Below are 18,370 nucleotides of genomic sequence, written 5' to 3'. Positions count from 1 at the left end.
AAAGGTCAGAAATATAACAAGGCGAGAGGCCATGAAGAGCTTTAAAAGTGATCAATAGAATTTTAAAGTCAATTCTAAAACATACTGGGAGCCAGTGTAATGAAGCTAAAATAGGAGTAATGTGGTCATATTTCTTTGTTCTGGTTAAAAGCCTGGCAGCTGAGTTCTGGACAGTCTGGAGTCGATCAGTAGATTTTTGGGTTAAACAGGTGAAAAGGCTGTTGCAATAATCCAGGCGTGATGAGATGAAGGCGTGTAAAATGGTCTCGGTGTCCTTAAAAGTTAACATAGATCGAATTTTTGCTATATTTCTAAGTTGATAAAAACATGATTGAACAAGCTTTGTGGTGTGCTGCTTGAAATTTAATTACTATCAAACCAAACACCAAGATTCTTTGCCACAGGCTTAATGTGATTTACTAGGGAACCAGCAGATGGCAGTATTTGATTTGCCATCTGCTGAGACCCGATGACCAGGATTTCTGTTTTGTCTGAGTTCAGCTGGAGGGAATTATTGTGGAGAAAGAAATCGGAACAAATGTGTCTTAACTAGTTGGATCCTTTAGGACATTACACCGCCACTGTCTGGTGCCAAGGTAGTTATCCCTGATAGAAAGTGTCCCCCCCTGCTGCGGGAGCGCGCCTGCATTCAACGGTGAAGGCAGACTTTTGACTTCACGAAAGTAAATGAAAAATTTAACGTGGATTGTTTCATCTATTCTTTTGGTATTGTTTTATCAACAGGGTTTTTGCAGAGCAAGCTAGCACACGGATTATAAGAACGCTTTTATAGGCTAACGTTACATGTTATTGAACTTCGCACTAAATTGAGAATGTCTAAACAAAACTAGCAGTTTCAGTTTACCTCATAAAACAAACAGTGATTTCAAACTAGTCTGACGATGTAGTTGATCACTTAGTCATCCATGTTACTGTTTGGAAGCTAGATCCAGACAGGCTGGCCCCTTTTTCAAGTAAGCTGCTCCTACAAATATCTACGCCATCAATACTGTAAAATCAAGATCACTGTTATCAGTTTAACACATTTCTCTCCTCAACATTACATCTACCTGACTCGATTTGTACATTAAACTGAATGCAGCATTGTAGACAATATTTTGTCCTTGTAATCCATGTTTCCATTACATGGATAGCCTTTGGATGTTGCTGGAGATTGTTCCCCTCCTTAAAGGGTATAAATTATTATCATAACAATTTACTAATGCATTTAATAATGCAAGTGATAACAGTAGCCTACTGGTCCTGCCAGGCTGGACATGCAGTCTGCCAAAATATGTATTCCCATACATAATGCACAGATGATGGCCTTCTATCAAGTATTACATTTTGTGTATACTTGACATCATGACTAATAAGAGGGGTGAATATGGAGACATTTCTATTCTCCTAGCAAAAGTTATAGTTGGATACAAATAATTTCAGACTGTATTTTCAACCTGCCATAAAATGTATCCCCCCTTTATGATGCATCGATGATGGCCTACTATCAAGTATTTTGTTTTAGGTATACTTCACATCAGGACTAATAACAGGGGTGACTATGGAGACGTTTGTTGTTTCCTAGGAAAAGTTATAGTGAAAGTTATAGTGACAAAATACAAACTGAGATCCAGAGAATGTCTAGTACATTAGAGCTTATACTGTTCATTAAGCCTTACAAAGAAGTGTCAAAAAATGTCCTGTAACATCAGCTAAATTAACAGGAATGTTTTTTTGAATAATGTAATTTAATACAACTATAACTAAGTTACTGAAAATATTCTGTTACTGAAACAAATAACTGTAAGTTACTGAAACATACTAAAACATTACATTATATACTAAACAAGACATTTTGAAAGCTTGAACATCGCCTTTGTCTCTTTTGTCCCCAGATGAAAGAATTAAGTCTTGGGCAGAAGTTTTGTATTCATTACATCTTCATATCTTATCTCATTATGGAGTTGTAGACTGTTGAATAGAGAGTGTGCACTTGTGACAATTTTCCCCATCAGCAGGTAAGTTGTCACACTAGATTATCAAACAGTTAGAACAATTAATTGTGAATATTGATTTCAATTTCCAATTGTAACCAGAACTAAAAATAAATTCAATCAACACTCAAGCCTAGAGAATTTGGAAAATAAATAATTTAACTCAAAACAAAAATGTTGACAGAGCACATATTAAGGGGTACAACCTCTTTCTTTGAACTTGAAAATCAAACGTTCTCTAGAGTGCAAATAGATCTATGGTAATTGAATGTAATGCTGCAGATAACTTGTTAAATGTGTAACTTCTTAACTACACAGATGTGGTGTTTAAACACACTAATGCAACAATGTGCTTTTTTGTACGACGTACATATGTATCTGACGTATCTGACTAATCGCAGGCCCATTTGTTGAATTTCATACACTTTAACTACGTCTTCTTTGGAATACTGCATGAAAATGGCTCCACATAGATGAGGCCAAAAGAGATGTCAGCGGCTTACGTCAAAATCTTTAGCTGTACTTCTGATTGATTTGTTCTTCAACTTCACCTGCTTGACTGCCTTTAACATTATGTTAACATTAACCGTTGTTGACTAAGTAAATTAATGGATGATAGTAGTGTGTGTGTGTTTGTATCTACTAACATACTACATGCCTACGGTATAAGACCGTATATCTTGTCCAGGCATATGGCTGCTGCTGTAAACTGCAGTGTATAATATTCTATTTACAGTAACATTTAATACTGATGTCAGAGTTAATTACACAATTTCACATAGTTTTTGAGCATGTTCTGTGTTTATTTGTACTGGGGCAAGTAATCACATGTGACGACTTGCCCCAAAGTCATTGAGACAACTTGCCCCAAACTGACATGTGTGCTAATCATAGGTGCTAATGTTAGCTAAATCTCAAGGTGAGCTTAACATAGCACTTCAGCTGAAGTATCAGAAGACACGTTATTGTCTCCTCTACTTTGTGCAAAGTTATCATTTTGAACATTTATACCTAATAAGGTTGGAATACATAAAAATGTAAAGTGCAAATGTTTTACTTTTGGAGCAACAAAATAATAAAATTGTGCTCACCTCAGATTAGAGTGACCTTGATCACATGTGAACAGGAAGCTGAACATAGAAAAAGAAGTCACACAAAATGGCTATTTGATTTTTGACATAGAGCCTCTAGTGTTGGAGTTATGAGCAGTGTGAAAACTTACACACGAGACAACTTACCCCGCTCTCCCCTACTCCTTCATATTTATATTAAAAACAGACAAAACTGGACATTACTTGGAGATAAGAAAGCTAGGAGGTTGAACTACCTGGTGAGTTCTGAAAACATGTGTGTAACTTTATTCCAGCTATCATTGTACTTTACTGTGACCAAGTTAGCATAGCATAGCCCTGATCGATCCGAACTCCATTCAGAAAACAGACATTTTAGAAGTTGTTGTCCTGCTGTCTTGCTGACAGACCTGACAAAGCATGAATTCATATGTTTAACAAATCGGCTTCATATTGTAGTTATTCCGGCGTCAGTTTGATCCGTTTATTGCCATTTAATCACAGCAAAATGTTTACTTTGGGTTCATACAGTTGTAGTAATGGTGAGTTGTAATGTGTTTATTCGAGTTATGGCGTTGTGTGTGAACACTCAGCAGTTGTCCAGCGATAAAACCCCCGAGAGGACAGCGTTGCGTGGATTAAATTCGCGTTTGGTCTGAATGCCGCATTATTATTATTAGACCATCTGCACTTGTGAATATAGCAGTTTCCATGCTGTATAGAATAAAGCCTTGGGTTTTATTTTGAAAAACTTCACCGGAAGTCGCCTGTCGCAGTGGACGTCTTGACGCAGGTTTGGAGACTAGTCCAGCTCGCCTGCATTCCTCCTCTCTCAAAAAGCCTGCCCGATAGAGACAGAGAAAGGAAAAAGGGGGGGAGAAAACACCAATTATAATTTTCAACCGCGTTGGATTTTCATGAAGCACGGAGCCGACTCACAGCGGACACACCGACCAGACAAAACCACGAATAAATACCCACGTCGAGGCTGCTCCTATGGACCTACAATAACCACAAAAAAAGGCGTGTTTTTCCTTTTATAAAAACGGGACTTTGGCGTTGATGTGCCTCTGTAGGTCAGCTACCGAAAAGCAGCTTAGGTGAAACAGCCTTTCCACGGCGGATATCTTCCTTTTTTTTTTAAATGAGGATTTGCAAGATGGCTGATGACAGCTACCCCTAACAAGGACAGAAAAGTGACGTCCCCTTTAAGATTAGCAGGGTATATTTTTGTATTTATATTCGTTTGACGCGTAAATATGGCTGCTTTTTAAAGATAATGACTGTGGCTTATATTAGCAGCGACCGTCCTTGTCGGAAAATATGTGCCAGTCTAGTGTTTATCTGTACCTGAGCTGGGGTAGAAAATGGTGAGGTGACGTCTGAGGTAATTTACAAAATTTAATCGAGATAAGGAAGTAGAAAAAAAATGTGTTGTTGGCTAAAGGCCGAGGCAACGATAGGTGAATAAGTTGGAGAGCAAAGTCAAAACAGGCCGGATCTGGATATAAATAAATAAAAACCATTGGGTCAGGAGATATTTGATAGATGTGTCGGGGTAGAGAAACCAAAAGGCTCTGCAACAGCAGCCAACATTCCTGCGGATCCTAAAACCCTTTGTTTTGTGCGCAGGAGCTGGACTCGACTATTAAAACGATTAACTATGCAGTAAACAGGCTCGAAATGATGGCCCGGGTATGATTTGCTGTTTAATGAGATTATACGGCCTTTGTTGTCGACAGAAAACTGGTAGAAAAGCCGGGGCCTTGTGTACAGATATGCGAGCTGTGCCACATAGCAAGCGTTATTCATCAAATACAAATGTTGCGTTTATGTCAAATTGAAAGCCTTGAGGTACTTGTGTTATTAATCTGACCTGTAAAAAAAAAAAAAAAAAAGCATTTCTTGTCTACTGCCAAACTGTCGCTGGTTGTATGGATGATTAAATTGCAGGTGGAGGCTCCTCGGATACTTATTTATGATTCAGCGGACAAAAGCATTGCGCCGCGTTGTGATTATTGAGGGAATCAAGCGCCCTTGAGGTCCTGATAAAAACAAAACAAGATTCAGGTTTTAAAAGCCCTCCGTGTGTGAATAGTAATCAGGGTGTGGGCTGTCCTTTTTCTCGTGGTTTTCATGCTTCAGTTGCTGGTGTGAATTGGCCCACAGTCAATCATAATCCGACGTTGAAGTGAAGGAAGCTCTCAAGGTAAGGGCCTGAGCCAGCAGCAGAGAAGGATCAAGTGTCTTTTCATGTGCTATACAGAGATTGATTCCCCTCATGATCATACATTGTGCGGATATTTAGTTCTCTGTGCCTTGTTTGTATTTGTAGTTTACCTGTAGCTGTCAGGCTTCACGCTTCTTGTAGGCCTATAAACACAGAAGCTGTAAAGGCAGGCCCAGTGTGTGATTTAGAGGAAAGGAACCGTTTACTGTAATCTGTATAACGTCAGTGTGTGTGTGTGTGTGTGTGTGTGTGTGTGTGTGTTGAAATCACCAAGGTGTTGTCATCCTTGCCTGAAGCCCTCTCTGGTCAATTCTCTGGAATTTGCCTTTATGCTGCTGCAATAAGCAATACTCGGCGCCTGTCAGGGAGACTCGTCTAATTTTGGTCACAAGGGTTGAAACACACAGAGTGATCTTTCAGGACAGCATCGGGTCTGTTTTTATCTTCTTTTTTTTTTTTTTTTTTTCTCAAGACTCATTTTTGGGAGTGTCAGGTTTCCTGTGAGGACAGAGGGGCCTAGAGGTCTGGTACAAGTGGAAAGCAGTTAGTGTATGCCTGCCCACACCATGATGGCCTCTGACATGGCTGAGACGTGGAGGAACTGTTTTGAGGAGGAGCTCATCTGCCCCATCTGCCTGCACGTGTTCTCAGATCCCATCCAGCTGCCCTGCAAGCACAACTTCTGCCGGGGCTGCATCAGCGAGGCCTGGGCCAAAGACTCGACGTTGGCCCGCTGCCCTGAGTGCAATCATGCTTACACGCAGAAGCCTAGCCTGGAGAAGAACCACAAACTGTCCAACATAGTTGAGAAGTACAACGCCCTGAGTGTGGAGAAGGCGACCACGCCGGCGCTGCAGTGCATCCTATGCCGCCGGGGCCCGCCACTCCCTGCTGTGAAAGTCTGCCTGCGCTGCAACGCCCCGTGCTGCCATTCCCACGTCCAGACGCACCTGCAGCAGCCGTGCTCGGCCCTCGGGCACCTGTTGGTAGAGGCCGAGGCGGTGAAGGCCTGGACCTGCCTGCAGCACGACGAGTACAGGCTGTACCACTGCGAGGCCGAGCAAACAGCCGTGTGTCAGTACTGCTGCTTCGCCCGCTGCCACCCCAGCCACGGCCACGCAGTCACCGACGTGGAGCTGCGACGCAACGACATCAGAGTAAGGAGATTTGTATATCGTACACATAAATTAATCCATACTTGTTTATTCACTTCTTATTCTTGCTCAGGGCGCAGTCACAATGACATTGTGACGGAAACAAAATTACAGACGGTAATTTGGCTTCATCGCCGGCTCGTCACGCAAGCGGACGTCTGACATCTTGCAAGTAGAGCTGAAACGATTAGTCGCTTAATTGATTAGTTGAGCGAGATAAAAATAATCTGCAAGTATTAGCCAGCTTCTCAAATGTGAATAATGTGATAGTAAACGGACTATCTTTTGGTTTAAGACCTCACCTTGGGCTCTGGGAGAATACGGTTTTCACTATTACCATTTGCAGATTTTTATAGACGATAAACAGTTAATTGGTAATGGAAATAATGGTTCGTTGTGGCCCTGCTTGCAGGAATTTGTTGGCTAAATGCCCACTCAAACACCAAAATGTAACTCATGTGCATCACACAAGCCAGTGAGGTCATTTTTCATCCACTTTGTAGTCGTCAAGCAAACATCACCAGAACAAAGGGCATCATTTAATGTTTTTTTTGGACGTAAAGCGTAGACTTTTGGTTACAAAGCTGTTGTGGTCTGTTCTCAGTTGTGTATGCATTTAAACAAATCACTTTCCTCAATCAAAAACAGAATTTCCCATTTTCAGAAACAATTGTATTTTGAGTGTTTTTTAGCGCCTGTGTAAGAGTCTTGTGCATTTTTCAGTTGTGACCCACTCCAGCCGCCATTCTCATCTGTTGGAATGACAAACAATGCAGCTGAGGGTGGAACAATGAGGGGCCCTCAGAGGGCCTTATCTCCCCAGCACAGGTGCATCCTAGCTCAGGGATCGCCAGTTGTGAAGGGGGGGTGGGAGAGGAGACAAGGGGAAGGGGGATTAAAGTGATTTGTCACTTGATTCTGCGGTCTACTTGGGGTTTTTATTAACCTCTTCCCTTCCTGGGGGTTTGGTGCTCGCTGTCGCTGGTTCGTGCAGAGGTTGGACTGGTTTTCCTCTCCCTTTTTTTTCTGTTTGAAAGAGGTGTGTGAGGGGGCAGTTTAGTCAGAGGGAGAACCATGGAGGCCACACTGCTGACTGACTCATGTTGTTCACCCAACACCCTGTTCAGGTGTCATCCGTGTCACGCTTGGGTGTATTTCCTGTTGGGAATGCTATGACGCAGCTTTATGTATGGTTAATCAGTCGCCTGGGGCACAGGAAGGGTCATCGGGTGGGACCTGGTCTAAATTTAAAAGCTTTACCAAAATCCTTCACATTCACAGCTTTTCCTACATTATGTATAATCAGGCTGGGCAAAAAGTAATGCTGGTTTTGACCCAGATACTGACTTCAGTATTTATCTTTAAAATCTATGCTGTACTATCAGCCAATATTTTAGTATTAACGCGTTAAATAAACATTTTTAAAAGATCCCTTAAATATTGATGCAAAAGATTTGAAAAAGATACTTGTTAAGTAGGACACTTAACAGTTTATTTTATGTTAAACAAAATGAGCTCTGGTGGGCAAACATGGCAACAAGAGTCAGACTGATAAATCAGCAGGGCCAATATATTGGCAGATATTAGCTCACAAATGTATGTCTGCTGATAAATAACAAGAATAGCAGTACATGAATGCCAAATATATGTTTTGATGTTGTGATGAAACGGTATCGCCATTACATGGTCACAGTTCTTTAATAAAAATGATAATTTAAAGCGTCCTTATGAAAAGTAGGGCTGCATGCTAACATGCTCACACAAGCTGCCTAATATTTCACTAATCAGAATAATGGGCCAATCAGAATAAAAATGCCTCATGTGAGCACTTCAATCGGAAGAGATTTGCCTGATGGGAAGATATTTTAAATGGTGTTGAGAGGGGTGGTGTAAACCCTTTGATAATCCGTTCAATTGGAAAATATGCCTAATAACCGTGTAAATATTTAATCCGATTGTTTCTCTCTGGTTGGAATAAATATATTCTTTCTTGGATTCAGGCAGACGGTAGGCACAGGAAAACAAACCGACAGAATGGCAGGACAGCAAAACGAAACATGCGTCACGATGATGTCGGCTACACAAAGTTAATAGCTAGTCAGATAGCTCGTTAAGATAATATAGCTTAACACGGTTTTCATATTACCGACCTGGTATTCCACCTTGCTCTGTGCTGATTGCCTGCCATGTCAGCTTTTCTTGTAACATCTCGGTAGTATTTCAAGCTCCGATCATTTAATTACGTGTGTTTTTACCCCAAAATTTTTAGCTTCTCGTTTTCCAGATGATGATCTCCATGTGTATGGGAGCTAGGCAACATCTGGTTGTTAATTCTGTGGCGAAGGAGGCAGAAAGTTAATATATTTAAAACTTCAGCAATGCCGTCTGCCGTTACCGTTGCTGGTATTCTCTGCCTCACATAATTTTTTCCTGTCCTGCCCTCTGCAGGTACATGGATTCAGGCAGGCCGTTTGTCGTCTGCCACAGCTGATAAGGCACATCTCATCAGATCGCTTTATTTAGCTTCCATGTAAACGGTAAAGTCAGAATCTCTAATCTGAATGACTTTTGTCGAGGTGAAGAAATATTGTCCATGTAACCACAACTAAATTACTATTTTAGCATGTTGATGTTAGACAGGCATGTTTAGTATTTTAACCATCCTGTGTAGCGTGTTAGCATGCTAACCGTTGCTAATTAGCGCTAAAAATTAGCATTAAACACAAAGTGCAGCTGATGAGGAGTAAACCGAAGTAGGTTTGCATCTAACCATTATTCTTTATTTTCTGTTCATTTGAATACTTTTTCCTAAGTAATCAATCATTTTGTGTATAAAATGTCATAATTGTGAAAAATGTCCACTATAATTTCCCACAGTCCAATGTGACTTCTTCAAATGTCTGATTTTATCCAAAAACACTCCAAAACTACAAATATCATATAAGACAAAAGAAAAGCAAATATTCCATTATCTGTCAGGTTTTTATGTTGTGTAATCCTATTAAATACATTTAAAATCTGCAGATAAATAGTTTTTAGATTTTTTTTAAATTGATCTGGCTCAAAAGTAAAGCGTCAGTCGGGCTATAATCTCCTCTAATGTCATTAGAAAAATTTAATACTATGTTATTTAAATTAAAAAACCCAAGCAAATATAATATGTTTGAGTGTGGGATTGTTTAGGGCGTCTTTTACTAAATAAAGTGGTTAACAAAACAAGTGTCAGCATGTTCTGCTAAATGTTACTGTGTAGATATTAGATAATTAATCGTATTTCATTGTGACATGGATTTTAGCCAAATCAAATCTTATCCACACTTTTAAATTTAGATATTTGTCCTACATGGTAGTGATTGCAAAGACATCCTCCATGTTGAATGCGATCAAGGAATGTGTTGGACATGGTCGCAATACCAAAGACACCACACCACGTTGAATGCGATCAAGGAATGTAGAGTTGGACACCCTCTCTACGCACACACACACACACACACACACACACACTAAATTCACCTCAAATCTACCACCCACTCCAGGGGAGGACCGACCTTCCCTCTGGCCCCACTCTCCTGCTCTGATGGAGAAGACACTGTGGTGAAATGACAGCTAAAGAGCCCCCTCCCCTCTTTATACCCCACTTCTCCCTCCCCCAAAGGTATCCCATACATTTAGTTGCCACCCCCACTCTGGGGAGATTCGGCTCCTTCGTCCCTGTTTTTCCCCTGGCTTCTGCTCCGAGCCTAACTCAATCAATCAGTACAACCAGGTCACAGCCCTGGATCTAACCACGCCGTGTGTGTGTGTGTGAGAAAGATATCTAGGGCAGTGGTTCTCAACCATGTGCCGCTGAGGCCCAAGAGTATGCAGGTTTTCATTCCTGTCAAGCTCTACAGCAGCTGATGGCACTAATGGTAAAATCAGCTGCTGCTTAGTTGGAATGATTGAATAGTAATGACGTTGATGATGTGGTATGTGATGGTATGAGTGAAAAAACAACAGATTTTTGACTTGTGGGATTAATGACGCATTCAGTCCCTATTTTTTTTAACCATCCAGACTGAAATATCTCAACAACTATCAGATGGATTAGCATGAAATTTGTTGCGCATGTTCATGTTTGGAGACTTCTAGATCTGTCATCAAGTCAAAATTTTACTTTGTCCAGTCCTTCGGTTTAGAGCTGCAATAATGATTATTAGTTGAGCAAAAAATGGATCTGCAAATAATTTTTGACTATTGATTAATCATTGCAGGTATCTTTTCTAGCAAAAATACCAAACAGCTTCAGATGTGAGGATTTACTACTTTTGTATGATAGTTAAATATCTGTGAATTTGTACTGTTTGTCGTCACAGCAAGCATTTTGAAGACATCACCATGGGCTTTTTTCACTGCTTTTGGACAGTTGATAGACTAAAACTTAAGACTAAAGTAATTGATTAATCGAGGAATTAATGACAATCCCATACCCATCATCATAAGATGGGGAATGTTGTAAACATATTACCTGTTTAGCATAAGCATAATCCAGTTCTGATTTGGGACACTTTCATATGTAGTCCAAATCAGAAACAGGTCAGGTCACTCTAGAGCGACTGTTGTCACATTACTGCGCTAGCGGGAGCCGCTGTGAACACAAACATGTAGGAAAATCCTGCTAACCTCTTTGGCCTCCATGTTGACTTTCGTACGACAGCATCATGTGTGTGACATTGTATTAATCTTTTGCGCATGCGGGTCACTTTCAGGCCTCGACCAGTTCACACAGGGCCACATTTAAAAAATAATGTGAACATTCAATCAAAACAAATGGCTGTGGGCAATAAATCAGAATTGAGCATTAAGGCAGTGTGAATGTAGCATTAGTTTTATTAGTGTTCATTTGAATCTGGATCATACTGCTGCCATTACCACATTATTTTGCTCTGCACCATTCCATCAGCATGCGTCTGATTCATTAAATGTTGATTGAGGATTATTCATATCTCACATTAAATATTAACAACATGAAGGATTAGTAAATCTGTGTCAATGACATTCCTACTATGCGACTACAATGCAGGGAGCGACATAAAGGATCGTTGATCTCATATGGAGCCATTGATTATGTTTTTAATTTATTTTGACCACAAGCTGAGCCGGATGGGCATCTCAGCTTGGCCCGAGCGGGCGTCTGCTGCTGTTCACATGCAATCATCGTCCTAGAAATAACAAGCATGGTTGCCACAACATTGCCATAGCTCACAGAGCAGCCTCATCTTTGTGAATGCATGTGCATCTTGAGTGTGAGCGAGTACAGAGAGGAGGTTCGCTGTGGGGAGAGCTGCTGGAGCATTTTCTGCTTCTCTGTGCCCATTTATTTATCTCCCCCAGCTCCCCCAACGTTAGTCCTCACTCACTAATGCAAACACAAAATAGCTGTTGGTTGCTATGACAGCACGCCCTCCCTCCTCCCCCACAGGGATTGTGTTTTGGATGGAGACTAAATTAGCCGGCTCCCGGATTCTAATATCTCAGGCATGGGGAGGGGATGCCAGTGGCGAGCTGAGGTCACAGCTTCACAAAGCTTAAGACTTACTTTCTGTCTCTCCTCACAGCAAAGCCTGTTAAGACAGCAGGAGCGCGTGGAGGAACGAGTGCAAGAGATCGAAGAACAGCTCTGCAAACTGGACTCTGACAAGTGTGTGGTGGAGGTATGTTTTTATACCCTGCTCCTGTTGCATGAACACAACCACACACATTTTCAGAAATTCTCCTATGTGTTGGTGTAATGTAAAGAAAACTTTGAGTGGATTGATGTTTGTGCATCCATGTTTGTTACTCTACAGGACAGAGTGTGTGAGCTGAAAGAGGAGGTGCGTCTGCAGTACCAGCGGATGCACCAGCTCCTGGAGGAGGATCTCGGTCGGACATTGGAGGCTCTGGACCGCGCTCAGGCTCGGTTCTGCCAGGAGAACGCTGCCCAGGTCTTGGCTCTGGGGGAGCAGCGCCACGAGGCCCAGAAGCTGCTGAGCTCCATCCACACGGCCTTCAGTAAGGCAGAGGAGCTGAGTTTCATGAAAAACACCAAGCCAGTTAAAATTCTCACAGACAGGTGAGAGAGAAAATCTCTGATTTTCAAAATGGATGTTTTACTTTTCTGCCCGGGGTCTTTAATAGCAGGTGATGTTTCCAAGCTGATGTCTTTTGTCTCTTGGCACTTGTTGCAGGTCTCAGGCATGTGTGGGCAGCAGTCTCCCTCCTTACAAAGTGGGGAATCTAAACTCTAAACTATTCCTCTCTGAAATCTCAAAAAGAGAGAAGAGCTTGAAGAGAACGCTGGAAGGTAGGACTCAAGCACATTTGTCAGGGTTTAATCCGGGACATTACTGTCATGACTTTGCTTTTATTTTAATTAAGACTTATTTCCCACCTTTTCTCTTAGCTCCCCTCACCCCTCCCTCGACCTTCCTGCAGTCTGTTCCTGCGTATCCCAGCGGTCAGAGCTCTGGCTCTGGAGCAGAGAAACGGAAACATTCCACTGCCTTCCCAGAGGGAAACGGGAACGTCGGAAAAAACGCTGCTCCAGGTTTCAAGGACTCCTCCTCCTCCTCCTCCTCATCTTCTTCCTCATCATTAGCCAAACAGCCCTACCTGGGCTCTGGCTCTGCCTCTGGAGAAGGCCAGTCTACCAATCAGCAGCCTCTCGGCCCCTGCGGCCCGCCTCACATCAGCGAGAGCGGCGGGACAGGAAGTGGGAGCGGCTCTCTGACCAATCACCATTCAGGCTCTGTGTTCGGCTCCTCACACTTTCCTCCTGGAGGCAGCAGTTCCTCACACTCCTCCCAGCAGGCCGTGCTGCCACAATATGGCGGCCGTAAGATCCTGGTGTGTACGATGGATAACTGCTACTGCTCCGGAGTGCCCTCAGTGTCGGGCCACCGCAGCCATCCTCCGTACCCACGCTCTGGCTCTTTCCCCTGGGTCAGCACCCAAGACTACCCCCCTCCTCCCGGCCTGGCCTCTGGAGGTCCGTCCATGCAGGGCTTGGCAGTGAGGGACTGGATAGACGCCTCGCAGACACACAGACATGCAGATTTTTACGGGCTGTATGGGCAACCATCTACAAAGCACTATGTCACCAGTTAACAGAGTAGAGACACACACACACACACACACACACACACACACACACACACACTTGGATATAGAGACAGGCACCGAAATAGCACACCTTTACCGTCTTATTAACTGGAGAAAAAAAACACATTGCAGTTATACTATACACACATTAAAATATTAAAATTCATACACACTCACAGACAGATCTAGAAGATGTATACACATTCGGGGGCAGGGTTGATCTCTTTGTGTTTTTATTTTCTTTACTTTCAGTCAGTGTTTCATGTAGTGTATTATACGTAAAATGCATAAACAGCCAACCGCTCACTCTGGCACAACTTAGCTCAGCATTTTACACAAACAAGAAATAACAAGTTGAGGAGCAGAGTAAGACGTGCATCTTTTTATTTATAGAGCAGGAGATGGATTGATAGAAAATGAACTTTTATTAGAAAACCTTCTCATGCCTCTTCATGGCTTCTCACTGGCGCTAAAGGGAAAAGAGATAATACTGTGCAGTGTTGACCTTTCCAGTTTAGCGCCTCGTGTGTCTGATATAATCACCCCTTCCAGTTGTGCTGAGGTCAGTTGCCTTATGGTATTAGCATCATATTTTTCTCCGCCCAGCTCACGCTGTTTGATAGATCCTTTTAAAGAGGGACTGCGGCCCCTTTGTGTCTCTCTTGATTTTTATCATCATGGCACCTCTTTCTTTCTTTGCTGAGTTCAGGGATGGATCGTACGGCTTGAACACAAAATGCTCTTCCATGGAACACCCGCAATGCACTTGTGGATGCCTTGTTATGCCTGGACTACAGATGCTGACATGCAGAGGGACACTAGAGCTGCATCCGAAGAGGGCCAGTTGACCGAGGCCCTCAGGGTTTTGCAAATGTGTCCTTTATTCCTAGCACTCCCTTCCTGCTACCAGGCTTCCCACAGGACAGAACATCCTCTGACAAAGACTGTTTCCATTTAGTAATTACTATGACTTTGTGTTATTTGGTACATCTGTTGGTTTCATGCCTGTCTATAGAGACTCTTTGATTTTAGAGAAAAGGGCAAGACTGGACGGACCAAACCAATCAAGCATCTGGAGGATCTGATGATGCTGTAATTGTACTTCCTGCAGGGCAAAGATGTCACTTCCTCTCAATAAGCACATGAGCTCTTGGCTTCCTGTTTGCAGCTGAAAGCCTGCAAGGAAGAGTTTTTTTTTAAGCACTCAAAAGAAGAACAATGGGAAGAAAACATGTATGCAGAAAAGAAGGGTGGTAGGACTTTTTTTCATGAACTTTTTCTAAAAGAACAAGACTGGACTGTGAGATGTAAGCAATTGTCATCATCCTAAAAAGGAGCTGTTACAAGACTCAGCATAAAGAGGAAAAAAACAACATGAAAGTATCTTTTTTTTTTTCTTTTTTTTTCTTTTTTTTTTGTAAATATTTTGTGAAATGGAAAAATTACGTGATTTGGAGGAGGGTTCCAAATAAACGAACCAATTTAAACCAGTCTCTGCTGTCAACTCTGTATGTGCAAATCTGTTTTCTCATGTTCGTTTAAAGTATAAGGCTGGCAATATTCTATATATTTTTGTTATTTTCAATAAATCCCATTTAAAAAACCAAAACCATCAGTGCGCTAGTACTTTAATTCTTCCCTACCCTGTCTGTGACCCCAAGCCCATTTGTTCCTACTGAAAATCCCCAAAAACAGGTCACAAATATAGTGTCATTAAAAAAAATAAAAAAAAAAGGCTCAGTAACTCACTAAAACAGCTGGGCAGTGTAGTTTTAAGCAAACATGACTCAAACTGGAATTAAATTGTATTTGTGGGGGACTATTTTCTGCAGCGGATTAACACATTTACAGCACTAGAACAGTTTTTGTTGGATTGATTAAAAATAACGAAGGTACATACAGTCTATGGTTTTTAATAGTTTTTAGCCACGCTAGCCGCTTTGATTCAGACTGAAATATCTCAGCTATTGGATGACTGGCCGTTACATTTTGTCCAGATATTCATGCTCCCCTCAGGATGAATTGTAGTTAAATTTTTCATTTGTCTAGTAGTTCGGTTTACCTGCAAAATTAATGACACCCCATCAGCTTCAGCTCTACTTTTGTTGTGTGCCAAGCAAATGTTAGCATGCAAACACTGTAAACATTATACCTGCTAAATGTTAGCATTCTCATTGTGAGCATGCTAGCTGACGATAGCATTTAGCTAGTATGGTCACATTTCTGCCCTAAAAATATTCGTTTAGACTCCCATTAACTTCTTTTGAAGCCCGTATGACCGACAAATTCAAGCACGTGTTTCCCTTTTTCTATCAACTTTGACCGTGCATATGTGCTCGGTCAGCACATAGAAACACTGATCCACTGTGTTCGGAAATGTAGATGTTATTATTCTAGCATGTTCTAGCTTGTTCTTTTTAGTACATTATCACACTACCAGACTATATGTAACGTATAGTGATCGTACGTTAAGGCTGCACTCGTGTCATGTTGGAGTTTCTAACTTGTAAACAGCGTTTATGTTAATGATTAACTTGTTATCACAACTTTCTGTTACAGATCTGTTAAATCTGAAAATGTAAACCAAACAACCGAAGTCCATTGTTAAATGTAAATACACTTAAATTAAATTGATATACTGTCAATATATTAATGTTGAACCAAAATGTAACTCTATGGTACAGAGGATCTTCATGGTTGGTTTTGGTCCTTTCGTGGGATTTGTAGAAATATTGTATAAATATAGAATATCACCAGCCTTGTCATTTAATATTTCTCACATTTGTACAGACACAGAATCTCTGCATTTGTTTTGTGCTCTCTGCTCTAGTCTGCTCTAGTCATCTGCTTACTCTTCATATGACTAAACAAAGACAACACCCTTCCACTTGTACCTTATCATCACACTATCTCCGTTGTTCCTTCTTAAACATGAAAACTAATCTGCCTGGCTGCCTTTTTTTCTGTTTGACAGTTCATCTATTAGAGTTCCTATTTATCTTAAAACAGTGGTTCCCAAAGTGGGGTCTGGGGATCCCCAGGAGTCCTTGAGGGGGTTCCAGGGTGTCCCCAGCAAAAAGGGAAATCATTTATTTTCACTTTAATTCCATCCATAAGTAACATAGTGACTGAATGTCTGACTATTTTGGTCATGCATTTCATACACTTTCTGGAATAAAACATCTAAAAGCCAAAATCCTATTAGATGTGTGATCCTGGGACAAAATCTTCAAATGGGGGATCGGTGGTCTAATTTGTGTCAGTTTAGGGGTCCTTGACGTGAAAAAGTTTGAGAACCACTGTCTTAAAAGACACGTAAACCGGAGGACAAACCCATTTAAACAAACCTTCAAACATCTCTACGTCCACCCAGTACAAACAGGGCTCACAAGTGCATGTGGGTGGAGGCCTGCAAAGAGAAAACAGGATGGAGAGATCGAGTCTTGAGATGAGTAGTCAATCAGAGTGTGTTTGTTGGTTCCCCTCAGCCTGATTAAGCTGTTGCATTACTGCTTTACCCTACCCAGCACTTTGAGCCTCAATCCCATTCAGACAACAGGGATTTATACACTTGTGTGTTTGTGTTTCAATGAGTGAACAGGGAATGGGGAGGAATAAAGCTCCAGAACAGCCACTTAAAGGTTTATAAATTTCAAAACATGCTTATTCTCTTTCTTACTGAGAGTTAGATGAGAAGATTGATACCACTGTTCAGTCTGTATGATAAATATGAAGATACAGTCTGTAGCTGCTAAACTAAGATTAGCACAAAGACTGGAAACCACTGGAAACGGAAAAACAGCTACCTGAAAACAAGAGCTGTGTCTCAATTCTGATACTTCCGTTAGTACATTATGTACTTACTTGTGTAGTGAGTGAGTTTCATCAGGGTACTGTTGTCTCCAATCAAACACGGCAGTTGTGCACTTACTGGAAATGACCGTCGCAACATTGACCGCTTCTTCTTCTTCTTTTTAAGGACGAACTGTAACCAGGCGAATCATTATTGCCAGCTTGTTTGCTCACTTGACTTTGATTCGTTTTTATTTACAATAAATAAAGATGAACTTACTTTTACTTTTACTTGCTTGTGTTGGAAACTGCAATCCCTGCAGCTACCTCAGTCACCATTTTCACAAGTCTGACAATGAGTCGGTGGTCCCTCCTCTTCCGCTAGGTAGCCAAGATGGCGCGTTCCACACTCAACTTTTTAACCGTTAAGAGTACACCATCCAGATAAATAGCACACTGTATTTTGCCATACTTGTCAGTGTGAACACACTTATGCACTCAAACTAGAAAGTGTAAGTGAAGGGTGTGAACTGAGACACCGCATAAGTAACAAAATCCACCTACCAGCACCACTGGCACACACATCTTTACACTGAGCCAGGCCAGCTGTATCCCCTGCATCCAGTCTTTATGCTAAGCTAAGGTTAGCTGGCTGCTATCTGTAACTTCATCTTAACCATACAGACAAGCCAGTGGTATCAATCCTCTCATCATCAAGTCTCTGTGAGAAATGTCCTGATTGTTTTTTTTTTTTCAATTTATTGTTTCTAATTCCGCAATTAGCTTTCAATCTCAACTTTAAAAGCTACCATGGATGCAAAGTTGTGTAAATGCTCTGAAAAAATGGACATTTGAACCTCTACTGAAGATCATGTGATACAACTGAAAGCTCAAAAACAACCTCGTGGTGAGGTTGTTTTGTCAACTCCTGTTTCAAATCAAGAATGAACTTTCAATCTCACATTTCTTTCATGGTTTTTCTAGGACAAACATGTCCGTTTGAGTTTC

The 18,370-nt window shown here is 41.5% G+C and overlaps 1 protein-coding gene and 1 long non-coding RNA gene across 5 annotated transcripts; one reads left to right on the top strand and one right to left on the bottom strand.

Annotated features, from left to right (window-relative positions):
- The first annotated feature begins 3,858 nt into the window (after positions 1 to 3,858).
- On the top strand, positions 3,859 to 15,179 carry trim8b (tripartite motif containing 8b). Of its 4 annotated transcripts, none has more exons than XM_046068911.1 (6): positions 3,859 to 4,087; positions 5,767 to 6,451; positions 12,046 to 12,141; positions 12,277 to 12,542; positions 12,658 to 12,773; positions 12,873 to 15,179. In XM_046068911.1, the coding sequence occupies exons 2-6, from the start codon at positions 5,846 to 5,848 to the stop codon at positions 13,574 to 13,576; spliced, it is 1,788 nt and encodes a 595-aa protein (XP_045924867.1). In that variant the 5' UTR covers positions 3,859 to 4,087; positions 5,767 to 5,845; the 3' UTR covers positions 13,577 to 15,179. The 4 variants fall into 4 exon arrangements, with proteins under 4 accessions (XP_045924867.1, XP_045924866.1, XP_045924865.1 ...); XM_046068910.1 differs by having other exon boundaries at positions 3,859 to 4,286; XM_046068909.1 differs by having other exon boundaries at positions 3,859 to 5,273.
- Positions 15,180 to 16,916: 1,737 nt separating this feature from the next.
- On the bottom strand, positions 16,917 to 17,835 carry LOC123982520. Its single transcript, XR_006827996.1, has 3 exons — positions 17,643 to 17,835; positions 17,435 to 17,555; positions 16,917 to 16,979 (listed from the first exon to the last, which is right to left on the bottom strand). It is a non-coding gene; the product is annotated as an uncharacterized LOC123982520 (long non-coding RNA).
- Between the last annotated feature and the right edge of the window lie 535 nt (positions 17,836 to 18,370).

The sequence above is a fragment of the Micropterus dolomieu genome, linkage group LG14 (assembly GCF_021292245.1).
Source record: "Micropterus dolomieu isolate WLL.071019.BEF.003 ecotype Adirondacks linkage group LG14, ASM2129224v1, whole genome shotgun sequence".
Lineage (NCBI taxonomy): Eukaryota > Metazoa > Chordata > Actinopteri > Centrarchiformes > Centrarchidae > Micropterus > Micropterus dolomieu.
Note: the sequence above shows the minus strand (reverse complement) of the source record. Positions and strands in the feature narration are given on the sequence as shown.

Coding starts and splice junctions, on each gene's coding strand:
- trim8b (XM_046068911.1), top strand. CDS start 5,846: ATGCCTGCCCACACCATGATGGCCTCTGACATGGCTGAGACGTGGAGG. Junction 6,452..12,045: donor TGCGACGCAACGACATCAGA/GTAAGGAGATTT, acceptor CTCTCCTCACAG/CAAAGCCTGTTAAGACAGCA. Junction 12,142..12,276: donor CTGACAAGTGTGTGGTGGAG/GTATGTTTTTAT, acceptor GTTACTCTACAG/GACAGAGTGTGTGAGCTGAA.